The 13,761-nt window shown below is 30.4% G+C and overlaps 1 protein-coding gene across 1 annotated transcript; it reads left to right on the top strand.

Annotated features, from left to right (window-relative positions):
• Window positions 1–1,927: 1,927 nt before the first annotated feature.
• On the top strand, window positions 1,928–8,601 carry LOC126842053 (uncharacterized). The gene is made up of 9 exons (XM_050578907.1): window positions 1,928–1,932; window positions 2,021–2,056; window positions 2,187–2,237; window positions 4,069–4,137; window positions 4,454–4,498; window positions 4,863–4,898; window positions 5,713–5,760; window positions 6,252–6,341; window positions 8,312–8,601. Exons 3-9 carry the CDS (start codon window positions 2,195–2,197, stop codon window positions 8,599–8,601), a joined length of 621 nt encoding a protein of 206 aa, XP_050434864.1. The 5' UTR covers window positions 1,928–1,932; window positions 2,021–2,056; window positions 2,187–2,194.
• Window positions 8,602–13,761: the final 5,160 nt, after the last annotated feature.

Genomic DNA, 13,761 nt, shown 5'->3' with positions numbered 1-13,761 from the left:
TAACTTTTTTAAAAATAGTCAAAAAAGTTCTAAATTCATATGACTTGTTCTTCTAACATAGTACTATCGACAAACCAACAAAATACCATAAACCCTATATTCTAGAAGGGATAGAACATTTTCTTTATTTCACTTTTCAAGCAGTTTTAGAGATTTAGATCTGAAAATTAGAACGAAGGTAGATCTAAAATGGAACTATAGCATATACAATTATCTCAAATATCTGTAGGCTTACAATACAATTTTGTATCTTTAAAATACAAGTCAAGTTCAAGCTGTTTTTCAACTTGTACTTTTAGTTGTTTTAAAAAAAAAATATATTTTTATAATTAATCTGAGGATTTTTTTTTGTCCAAAACATTATTCTTTTTCGATTATACCATAAAAATGTTTGTCCCAAAATCTACCCGCTTCAACTACATTACACATCTAAAAAAAATTCCACTCAAGTAATTTAAATTAACTCGAATTATCCTAAGATTTATTTTTCCAGATAAAAATGAAAATTTCCTGTATTTTATTATCATTTATCTGCGTAAATGTTTTGGCAGATATAAGTATAAGTAAGTATTTTATTTTCATACTTACACACACAAAGCAGATAAAATTCTAAAAAAATTTATATTTACTTTTTCTCTACAGAGGAATATATAGAGTTGGTTGAAATTTCAAGTAAGTAATATTTTATAATCATACAGACTAACTCTGTGAGTTTTTAAATTGTACGATTTTTATACAAACCTATTTTTTAAAAACATTTACTACAGACAAACAACTCCGGAAAGCTTCTAAACATAAAGGTAAAATTTTTGAAAGTAAGATAATATCTGATATGGGCGTACCTTGGCTTTTGTGGTTCTCCCCAAATGGGGTCCCCTACGACCACGGACCGACTAGTAGCGCTAGGCGCTAACTGCGGGCCGGGGAAGGTATGTCGCAAGAGAAGTGGTCCCATAGAAGGCTACTTAACGTTCGGCTCAACGTCACTATAGTCGCCTTTTACGACAGGTGTGAGGCCCTTGGAAGAATTCTTCCTCCCCTGTCCACAGGGATAATAATATCTAATATACTAATATAAAATTGTTGTGCAATGATTGCCTAAATGTCAAATTATTTGCAAATCAAATATAAATGTATTTACATATTTAAGCGGACGCCGCACATGCATTCTTACTGTATAAAAATATGAGTTTGCTTTCATGATACAGTGTTTCCAAAAAATGACTTACAAAAAATGTACCTCCAACACCTGAAAAATGTGAACTTTGACTTTGTTATGTTAAAATGTTATAAATAATTTCCTGCACTCCACTTCTTAAAACATGGGTGGAGTGGCATCTTCTTAATGCGGTCGATTTATATTTTCCATTGGGTGTGTGCACTATCGCACATGAAAACGAACATTTACTAGAATTTATTTAGAATTTTTCTATAGATCAAACTTTTATTTGTTTGTTCTAGATGTATTGGAGCAAGTACTTACAGTCATGATAAATAGAGATTGCTACGTAATGAGTAATAATAATTATGTTATAACAAATAAAAATCTTGGTTATAGAAGTAATTTATACAAAAAACAACAAAAATGTATCTTTAACCCTTACACTGCCAAATTGTTTTACACACTGCAACACGACCCAACCAATATTATAATGGTAACCCGTTTCAGACTTTTTAAAAATCTAATTTTATCTTATTCTACTCCTCCATATAATTCAATTCAGCCACTGTATTTTCATCAGGTTTCAAACTTATTTAATATAATTGTTATTATTTAATAGTTCTTTTGTTTCGAATTACTAATACACATGGGTATTATTTTTTCTTAACTTTTCTACTCTAGTTTATGATAAAAGAGAAAATTTAATTTAATACCATTAATTTTTGTATTGCTTATTTCAGAGTCTTTTAACCAAATGTTCACTGTACCGGGTAATAATTTTAATCGCATTTTATGAAAATATTTCCACACAGTCGTTTGATAATCATTATGTATACAAAGTTTTCGCTTTAATTTCAGAACTTGCAGATACACATAATTATGCCTGTCTAAGTGGTAATTAATTCTCACCTTTATATATTTCAAATATCATATTTTTAACGCTTCACAAAGAATTATATGTAAAATATAGGTTTCTATTACAAGTAAATATGTACATCACAATTTATTTTTTTTTCAAATTTAGATGCCATAATGACAGAAAAACATACTTTACAACAGGAAATAATTAAGATAGGTGAATAAAAATTTAATTATTAGTTATTCATTAGGTAATTTACCTTTATATTAATACTATATTTGGCATTGATAATTGAAACTGTTAATTCAACAAACCGGGTTTGATTAACTAAACAATTTTTTTATATTTCAATATTATATTATTTTTCAATTTTATTTTTACAAATGAGTACATTGGACATGTATCGGACAAGTTGAATTTTCGTTTGACTTTTTAGATAAAAATTTAGTTTGCAACAATAATTTTGCTTATCATTCTAACCTTCTTTGCACATATGAGCCCGAATGACCTTTTTGATTACAGACGTTGTAGCTGTAGTCCTTGAATCGACAATCCCTTTGTGGTTAGTTTGTACGACCACATATCCTAAAACTTGGTTTATTTGAAGTTGTCGGGCGATCAGCTGGTTTGAACATGCACGATTGCCTCTGGTCGACTTCGTCCTCTCAATTATTTTTACCTTTCATAGTGGCCTCTTTGGCAGAAACTTTTTCTGAGAGGCTTGTGAATTTCGTGCTTTCTTTAGAAGTATCTTCTTCAAGTAGTCGGGTTTGCACTTTGCCTGGATCTATACCCACTACGAAAATGACATAGGCGTGCATTGATAGAAATTGTATTTGGATGCAAGGTTTTAGACTAAGGCACCTCGTTCGGCAACTGTTTCATCTGTACGTTTATTGGCTTAATAAAACGCACGTCTTGCAGCAATGTAGGACCTTACTGGCTTATAGTAGTTATTTAAAAGGCTAATTAATGTAGCGAAATTACGAGTGTCTGGTATACTTGGAACGCATATACTGAATGCGATTTTATGAATTTTTTCACTTTCTAATAAAAGCACTATAGCTTTTTTTGAACATCGTTTTCGATTCCGTTTGCCAGGAAAAAAATTGTCATCATAGATTCGAATATGGTTACGTCCATTTCAGGTTTAATTGTTCCTTGGATTCTAATTACTTGATTGAATTTAATTGTTACATTGGTTTCAATCATTTGTAACCATCGTATTCATAGAAAATTGCATAGTGCCAATGTTTCTTGTTTATATTTATATTCTTACCTCTACCCTTTTTTATTGTAATTTTCTATTTTGTATGAAGTCACATATTATATATTTTCTATCTTCGTATCATACTTCTTATTAAACTGTATACAGGGTGTTTCTTTAATCATGAATCAGTCAATATCTCACTGGGAATAATTGAATTTTTTTTTTTTTAATAGTTTTTATAAAACGTAATCTCAATTTTTTTTATAACCCTCCCAACTTAGTTTTTTTTATTACAACTTTTGAAACTTTTATGGTAACGTATATATTTGATTACCTTTTTAAATATAGAATAATTTATTACAAATTTTGACTGGCCGATAACCAGTTTCGGATAACTATTTTTTAAGTTATAAGAGTTTAAAAATTAGGATGGGAGGGGAAGTGCGGTTGGGAAATGCGCGCTGATAAAAGTAATACTACATTTATAAAATATATACATTACTATTTAAGTTTCAAAGATAGCTATCAAAAAATCTAAGTTGGGAGGTGGTAAAAACAAAAAAAAAAATGTTAAAAATTGAGATCACATTGTATAAAAACAGTATGAAAAAAAAAATTCAAATATTTATTAAACCCATTGAAAAATTGACTGGTTCATGATAAAATAATCACCCTGTATTGTTTTTCATATACCTATTGTATTATGTATGCGTTACTTGTGTAATAAATGCGTAAAAGAATAATATCAATATAAAACATATAAGTACGAATATATTAATTAATATTGTATTTTTAACCATATTTAATATATATATTTATATATTTATGAATGTAAAGAAACTTTAAAACGCAACGAATTTGGCGAAAAGGCGAAAAGTTGTATTAATCAAAATGTTAAAAAAATAGGTAAATATAAATATACAATTTTAAAGATATTACTATTTTATACTTCTTTTTTACAGCATGATTCTTTATGAAAAAACACAATCAATTTTTTTTATTTATATTGATAATTTATGATTTTGTTATAGAGATACATTAATTTTTTTTTTTTTTTCTGTAGTACACATACATTTTAATTTGATTCTTGAGCGGGAGTGGAGAGGGATTTATCGGCTTTATTCTAATATAGTATTTGGCATTATTTAATTGAAACAGTTTTGAATAAATACAACAAACCGGGTTTGATTTACTATATAATTGAATTGTTTTTTTATAACAGGTATCAATGGAGTGGTATGTACTCCGAATAATAACAAAAATCAAAGTAATTACAAAGTTATTCGTTAGTAGTAAATAAAACTTCTTGCTTGTTTTAATTAAGATAAATTTTACTTTATCTTTTTTTTTGCTTACACAATTTTGACCATAAAGTAAATGTTTAAAACACATAAGAGTGGTACCTAACTAAATAGAAAAGACAAAATAATAAACATAAAAAAATAGATTATTATAAAGTTTAGAGTGATGAAGGCATTCATTCAAACGTTGGTACAGAGTTATTTTATGTTGTTAATAAATTTAGCTTCGATTAGTTGGTCTAACTAATTTTATTTTTAGAATGACTGTTATGTATAAATATAACAACTGGGTTCAAATAAGTGTATAATTGTTTTATATTTATAATACAGAAATTTCTCTGGCTGCTGTTCCAAGTTCAAGCAAAAGTAATTACAAAGTTATTCGTTAGTTATAAATAGATTTTATGGCTTGGTTGAACGATAACATTTTCTTTATACATTTTTTGTTTATACAGTAATTACATTTAAGTACAATTTATTTGGGTATAATTAATTACATAGAACGACTATTATATTAAAGTAATATTTTGAACGGTGTATATACATTTTTAACATTTACCACAATATACAATAATTATAAACATAGGTAACAATTATTATTTGTTGTCAAGACGTTTTAAGTTTATAAATACTTGTGACTTGATAGTCAAAACTCTATACTCGAATCATAGCATTACTAACTATCATATATACTTACTATACTAAAATTGTATAGATCGTATATGTAAAATAAAGGATAAAAAAAAACTCATTAGAGGGGATTTTGCAAAAACAAGAAGTTTCTTTTGTTTGTAGAAGACATAAACCTTTTTTTATTATTACATTAACTGTGGACTAACTGTTGCCTCCTACATACTGAACCTAGTTTTTTTCTTTATTTTGGCTCATTCCCATGGTCAATCACTGTATACTGATAATTTTTATATTTTAACATTTTCCATGAACCGTAATCCGCTACTGCACGATCACTTTCTTCATGGTATTCCATCCCATCAAGTTTTTTCTATTAAAGATCTTAAATTCGGTAGGTAAAAGGGCCTTAAAAGACGTGGGTTTTATGTTAAAACTAAATTTGCATTCATTAATTGGTCAAATCAATCTCAATTTTAAAGTTACTGTTATGGATTAGTATAACAAACAGGTTCGATTAACTATATAATTACTTTTTTTTTTGTTACAGGTAGTACTCCTAATGATGATGAGAGAAATAGAATTTACGAAGCTACTAGTTAGTTGTAAACATAACTTATATCTTATTGGAACAATACAATTTGCTTTGTATACAGTTTTGTTTACACAACAATCGAGTTAAAGTTGGGAAAACTTTATTAAGGGTTCTAGAATGGAGTAGTAGTACAATAAAATTTTAAGGAAAGGGCCAGATAAGAATTGAGAGAATACAGAATACGTTTTTAGCCTATATCGCCTTTTTACTAAAAATACAGCACCCTCTTCACGACTACATCGCTATCCAAAGTTTTCTTAACATAGCTTCTTTACCTTAGCTGATTTTCGAACCAACGCTGATCTCTATTTTATTTTTTCAGACCTTCTAGACTCCATGAATAGATAATACTGCTGATATTCTAATTGACATATATTTTTTCGTTCCTCCCTACTCTGTTTGTACTTATTAGGACATTGAATTTTAATTTAAATACGAATATATTAATAAATATTATATTTTTAAACCAGTTATTCATTTATACATTTATACAGGTTCTCAAACTACACAATTGAAAGAACTTGGAAAGGCGAGAAGAGATTATACTGAAAACGTCATAATAAATGTACTTAAAAAAAAAATAGGTGATTATAAATATAGAGTTTTAATGCTAATTTTTTATTATTTTATAATATTTACTAACATAATAATAATTAATATAACATTTGAATTTTTTTCAAGAGCTCTTACAACTAAAATAAATTGCTGAAAATGTTATTGGTCGAGAACTAGTTTTAGATAATTAGTTTTGAATTAACTTTCCCTCCCTTAGTTCACTCCATTAGTCTTCCCTAACCTTTCGTTCTGTTAATAACTTAAAAAATAACTATCCCCAAATAGTTATCGTTCACTCAAAATTATCTTTAACGGGAACTAATCTTATTTTTACTAATAATTATTTCAACTATGTCTGAGACTTTTACTGTTATACATGTTATACAGGGTGATTCTTTTATCATGAACCAGTCAATATGTCAATGGGTTTAATTAATAATTGAATTTTATTTTTTAATAATGTACTTATAAAACATGGTCTCAATTTTTCACATTTTTTTTTGTTATTACCCTCCTTCCAACTTAGTTTTACCTTCGATGCTATAATAAATATTAAAATTCACACTATGCATTGGTGCTTGCTTACTTAGTTAAAATTTTTAAGAAACATTTATTTAGTATGCCCGCACACGTCAGTTGTATCAAATTTTAATTATACCCATTTCCCATCCTTTTAGGGACGGTGCAAATTTTTTTAGTTTTTTAGGCCGTTGTTCGAAGAATTTAAGTAAAAAATTTGTTAGTAATTAGAACTCATATGTATCCATACTATATTAAACGAAAAAAAAAATTCGGCACTACAGTTTTTCTTGAATTTAAATTGATTATGTGTTATTTGGGCCACTATGTTTTTCCAAAAAAATAACCAGTAGAGTGGGGTCGGGGTATAGTAGGGAAGGGGAGTTCACAGGTTTAAAGACATTTTTAAATCTGAGTATCTCATGTCACTACAGTCCAAACCAAGCACATTATAAACCAGAAAAGTAAGGAAGTACTAAATTGAGGTGCTGTATTTACAAATAAGCATCAAAGCGTCAGAGCGAAAGTGATTTTTCCCGAAAGGAGTAGTACAGTGGATTATAGGCATACTGGAATGAAAGCATAGATGGGACGGAGAGGTTATAAGACTACAGGAATAATTATAAAGAAAAGTGATAAAATTGAATAAAATCACTTTCAAATAAACGTTTTGATGATTATTTGTAAATACAGCACCTTAATTTAATACTTCCTTACTTTGCTGGTTTACACTGTGCTTGGTCTGGACTGTACTGGCTTAAAAATACTAACTACCGATTTGCATCGAAGCGTTTTTACGAAAGTGATTTTATCACTTTCAAATTTAAAAATTCCTGTAAACCTGTGACCTACTCGTCCCCACTATACCCCGAAACCACTGTACTGTTTTTTTTGGTAGCAACTTTGAAAATTAAATCGTACGGTATATATTTTAGTAACTTTTTAAATTAAGAATAATGTACTAAAAATGTTGTCTGGTTGATAACCAGTTTCGGATAACTATTTTTGAAATTTCAAGTTTATGGCAGGAGGAAAGGTGGAGAGTATTTTTATTTTTATCTGCGCGCATTTCCCGACCTCCCATCCTAACTTTTAAACTCTTATAACTTAAAAAATAGTTAGCCGAAACTGGTTATCGGCCATTCATAATGTTTAGTACATTATTCTCAATTAAAAAAGTAAATAAAATGTATACGTTACCATTTAAGTTTCAAAAGTTGTAATCGAAAAAACTAAGTTGGGAGGGTTATAAAAAAAATTGAGATTACGTTTTTATAATAACAATTTAAAAAAAAAAACTCAATTACTAATTAAACCCAGTGAGAAATTGACTGGTTCATGATAAAAAAATCACCTTGTATATAATTGTATAATTTGTTTTCATTACGTTTAGTAATTGTATCATGCAAAAAAAAAAAGAAATATGGGAGCTAATAAGTTAAATTTGGCAATTTTTAACAACAGTTTTCTGATTTTTTAGCTGAAATCTACTCGCATAACCCGACGTATCCTAGTCATAGAATTTGTGTTTTGATAGCAATATGGGTTAGTCTAAAAACAACTTCAAACACGTCTTGTACATATTATAGTGGTGTATGTAAAGTGCAACTGTTAGGGAATCTAGTCAAAAATACTGTAATGTACAGAAGATTCAGCAACAATTACTACCAAGTACCAGCAAACGACATTGGTGATCAAATGCAAACACTAACTGCACAACTACAACAGAATTTAAGTATTCCACTTGAATTAACACCTGAAAACGAATGATACTAGTAATTAGTAATCAAATGTTTATTTATTTTAATATTATGTATAAATAAATAAACAATTTTGTCATAATGCACTAATTTATTTTATTTTACATAGATGTATGTAATGTTATTATTATGGTGTATTGATGTTTAACTATCATTAATATTAGCAATATTATCTTTATAATCATCAGCTATTTATCATATGCAAAATAAAATAAATAAATTCTAAAATAAAATCTTGATTTTACACACATTTGTTGCGAATTATTATTATTATTATTATTGCGTAACTATGGTTTTATTTTGACCGAAAGTAGACTTCATGGCCTAGATTGGTTACCTAAGAGAGAGAGGATGGTAAACTCTCGCCAGACTGTATTCTGCCCAAAGGAAGATAATATATAGTATTAACACGTGACAAGATTCAATTTTTTTTTTAATACTTATAATTTGTTGGTCACATATTTGGAAATGATTATTTTGAGTGGTCCTAAAAAACATCGTTTTAACCATGCTCGACAAAAAAAAACATTTTTAATTTTAATCTACTGGACAATTAGTTGACCAACTAATTTAAGTAAATACAAAAAATACCTTTATGACATGCCATTTAAAACGTTTTAAATACCTAATTTTTTAATTTTCGCATTAGTCGCTTATTTGATCCAAACTGGTATTTTGATAGGTAATTGCTTATTTTTCCATTCTTACGAGTATAACTTTTGTTTTTTTTTTAAGATAAGTGATGTAAAGCTAATCGTTTTGTTACCATTTGTGATACATATTTCGATGTATAATTGAAAGCGTTCGATAAGTTCCAAATATATTGCAATTGAGAACAAAGTAAATCCGGATAAAATTAATTTTAAACAATTGTCGGACCTTAAATAAATTTAATTGATGGACAACCATTTAAAAAGCGAAAATCGATAATAATATATTTAAGAGTTTTAAATTTGTGTGCTGTCTGGGAAACTGAGTTAAATTCACAGATGGAAAAAAATTTAATTTTAGACAAAATTTTTTTTTTCTCTACATTGAACGTAGTCATAATTTAAAATTAAAAAAAAAATTGTTCGTATGTCCTTGATGCTTCGTTTATATTTATCATAAACGAAGCAGCATAAACGTTTTAACATAAATGTTTTCATCCGTACCACATATACTGTAAATAAACATTTTCATATTATACCAGGTGATCCATCCTATGTAAGATATTTTACGTATAAGAATATGGACTTCGTTTTTTCCCAAATGAGAACATTTATGTTTTTAATACCATAGTAATGTAAATAATTTTTTTTAAATGTTTAATTTTTAATTTCCACCTATCTGTTTATTTGCTGATCTTCGAAGTCATCTTTGACTTTGTAACGATTCATTATACATCAAGGCCATGAGTAAGTAATACTATCAGACTTTTGTTTTAAATTCATTTTAATACCAAATACTATTTTTTAAAAATTTAATCTTGCAGGTTCAGAATTGTTAAAATTTGGATTTAAGGTTATTTAAATATTGGGTTTTAAAAATAATTATTACTGTTTTATAATTGGTGTATTTTATAAAAATTAAAACCACTTCTCTGGTTTTTTGTTTCGTTTGCATATTCGTAATTTGTATTGCTATTTAATAATAATATAGTTTAGACCTAAATTTGCTATCTATTTACAGTATCTATTACTAATGTGCTATTTTTATCTTATTTTCTATTATCATTGATTCTTAAAACTTTAAAATTTTTGCAATCTACATATTTTGTTATTAAAAAATGTATGGTCTAATGTCAAAAAAATAACAAATCTATCTGAAAAGTAACCTTAGTATCAAAATGATTCATACCTAATACTTACCAGGCCTAATATGCCCCACCGCTTCTGCTATGGCTTTTGTTATGATTTTAAAGATCGTAACACATGTTTTTTGTAACTGGTTAGTAAAACGATTAAACTACGCTTAGGAATAATGTAAATATGTTAGTCATAACGAAAAATGACTATGTTGCTTATGTTAATAGTATTCGCAAAAACAAATCTGAGAAATTTATTTTTACATATATCTAATATATTACATATCATCCAGTCAACATTTTTAGTTCATTATTCTCAATTTAAAAAGTTAATGAAATATAAACGTTACCATTTAAGTTTCAAAAGTTGCTATCAAAAAAAAGTTGTGAAGGGGGTAAAAACAAAAAAATTGTGAAAAATTGAGATCACGTTTTATAAAACATTATAAAAAAAAATGAATTATTATTTTAAACCCAGTGGGATATTGACTGGCTTATGATCACCCTGTATATCAATAATGATGTATGCGTTAGTAATACCTACTATTAGGGGGTAAAGTCGAATATTTTTTTAAATACAGATCATTTGAAGGGCAATATTGGCAAGTAAATGAAAATGACATGGTAATCAAATAAACAAACTAAATGTACAACTACGCAAGGATATCAGTACTCCACTTGAGTTAACAGCTTTATTTAAACAAATAAAAAAATTTTGGATATTGCACTAATTTATTTTATTACATATTTATTTATTTATTATTATTATGTAGTATTGTTGTTTAATTATCATTAGTATTAGTTATCTTTATTATCATCAGCCGATTATCATATGCACAATAAAAAGTCAGCCATTTTTAGTCTGAACACGATAGAACATTTTCATGTCGCGTTGAAGTACCGAATAAATTTCAGGATAAATAGGTTAGGTTAGTTAACGAGTCACACAAGTCGAAAGTTTCCAAAAAAATTTCAAAGTACTATTGACGAAAGAAAGTAGTTTTTATATTGCATGAAATACATAAAATTAATATGCGCGATACAGTAATGTCGTTGCGAATTTATACGAGCAAGAGAGCCAGGCGTCGGAACTGGTTGGACGCCGTAGGCGATGGTTGAATCCTGACGGTCTTAAAATAATTGCCTCATCTCTGATAGTAGGGTGCTCATATACTCTAAAATACGTAGAAATTTCTTCTCTTCATCTATACTCTTGAAGAGTGCGCTGAGTCGACTCTGGTGCCACTTAATTTTCGTATCAACGAGCTGTGAAAAAAGAATTATAGTCCATTATAATAATAATTTGAGAAAATTATTTATAACTATACTCACTTTTTTGTTAACGTACGGTCCATAATGCGCGCTACCATGTCGTCGTTGACGACATCACGCACTTTTTGTACGAAATCGTTGTGCACCGCTTTCGAAGCTGCGTACTCGTCCACCTTTGCGTCGTTGTTGTCATCCATCGATTCGCTTAAAGTAATCGACTACACCAAAAGGACTGCACGTAGATTTCGACAGAATGTACATGATCGTGTCTACGAGTTTGTCGAAGTAAATACAGCACGTAACCGGGTCTTCGTTGACAAGTGTCGTGCGCAAATCACTGCTCATCGACGTTTCGGTTCGCCTTCGCCGGTCCATTCACGCCCGTTGTTTTCAAGGCGGTATAGCAGTCGTAGCAGGTCATTCCATTCGTATTCTGACGCACTTATCGTGAGAAAGATCGTTGGCTTACCGAGCTGACGGATCATTGCGAAAACGTTTTTTTTACGTGCCGACCAATAGTGTACGGAATTGGGAATCGATTTAAGGTAAGCGAAATTCTGCCCCACCAAAACCGCCATCCGTTCTTTATCCTCCATTTGCGCTTTTGTCAGGCTCCTCGTGTCGCCGGTCGATTTAAACACACGGTGCATCCCGTCGGACGGCCGAAGTCGCATAACCTTCATCCCGACTGACTGTCCGGGCTGACCGATGAATAATAAATTACATTGAATTTATTATTCATTTCTATTTTGAACGTTGAACGTACAACATAATTTAGCTAATACGTACTTAACCTAACGTAGCTAATAATTATTGTATGGTATATAGTGTTACAAGATGGATTTTGATGAATTTTCGTCACAAACAATGGACGCTGAAAAATATCAACGCTTTCTACAACAGCAAAACCGAGTATGTAAGAAAGTAGATAATAGATCCGATCCATCCAACGAGAAAATTGACATCGATCCGATACCGAATTTGCAACTAACGAACCCTGATGCGGTGGAGCTAACGCCGACGCAGATAGATGAGCAAAAGGAACCACCGAAGACAAACACGGAAATACAGCGCGAATACCGAGCACGCAAGAAATTACAAGCTGTTAAGAATTACGCAGAAGAGATGGAAATTCGTGATGTAAACCATTCGTACGTTTCACCACCTTGCTCTCCCGCCGATCTACAATTCGACGAGCGCTTCACGTCAAATCACTTCGGTTTCTCTTGTGCCGTCTGTGACCGCTTATGGTTTCAACGCGATTTGCGTCCGGTACCGGCTAATTCGCACGCTATGCTCATTTTCAGTAACGAATTTCACAACGAAAACGTATCCGCATTCCAAACTTGCGACAACTGCTACAGAAATATATGTGCCAACAAAATTCTGCGTTTGTCTGAACGACTCATCTCTCCACGATTTCCTTTTATGCAAATACGTCTGCTTCGATTCGTAAAAATGTCGAAAACGATAAGTCATAAACGGGAAGAAAAGCGAGGTAAAAGCGTGGCTACGGTATCTCGTCAACACACCGCTATATCGGGAGCACGGAGTAACTGTAGATGAATCCGCTGTACGCCGAAGATTTGTGTATTTGATGTTTTTTAATATGCATGTTGCAGGCGTAATCGTCATCGAGCTGTCGGTCACCATGTTATTCACCTCGACCGGTACGTTTATGACTTGGCCAACTATCGTTTTCGACCCTTTTACGAATCAAAGCCGACGTATTTTCATAAAAGGTAGTCGTGGAGAGATGAGTCGTTCAGTTATTGGATTCAGCGGAGGCAAATAAGCTGGCATCGGTGGATACGCAAATCCGTTGGAGCGCGACAAACGCAGAATTTTGTTGGCACATATATTTCTGTAGCAGTTGTCGCAAGTTTGGAATGCGGATACGTTTTCGTTGTGAAATTCGTTACTGAAAATGAGCATAGCGTGCAAATTAGCCGGTACCGGACGCAAATCGCGTTAAAACCATAAGCGGTCACAGACGGCACAAGAGAAACCGAAGTGATTTGACGTGAAGCGCTCGTCGAATTGTAGATCGGCGGGAGAGCAAGGAAGTGAAACGTACGAATGGTTTACGTCGCGAATTTCCATCTCTTCTGC

This window comes from Adelges cooleyi, unplaced genomic scaffold, assembly GCF_023614345.1.
Source record: "Adelges cooleyi isolate 19-005CV unplaced genomic scaffold, UGA_ACOO_1.1 ACOO_flye_CR_arks_rails_tigmint_CR_PRNA_421, whole genome shotgun sequence".
NCBI lineage: Eukaryota > Metazoa > Arthropoda > Insecta > Hemiptera > Adelgidae > Adelges > Adelges cooleyi.
This window is presented reverse-complemented; position numbering and strand designations above follow the sequence as displayed.

What these genes read in the sequence shown, in the direction of transcription:
- LOC126842053 (XM_050578907.1), top strand. Translation starts at nt 2,195, where the DNA reads ATGACAGAAAAACATACTTTACAACAGGAAATAATTAAGATAG. An exon ending in TCAAAATGTTAAAAAAATAG is followed by an intron (nt 4,138 to 4,453) that starts GTAAATATAAAT and finishes TTTTTATAACAG; the next exon opens with GTATCAATGGAGTGGTATGT. An exon ending in TGTACTTAAAAAAAAAATAG is followed by an intron (nt 6,342 to 8,311) that starts GTGATTATAAAT and finishes CTGATTTTTTAG; the next exon opens with CTGAAATCTACTCGCATAAC.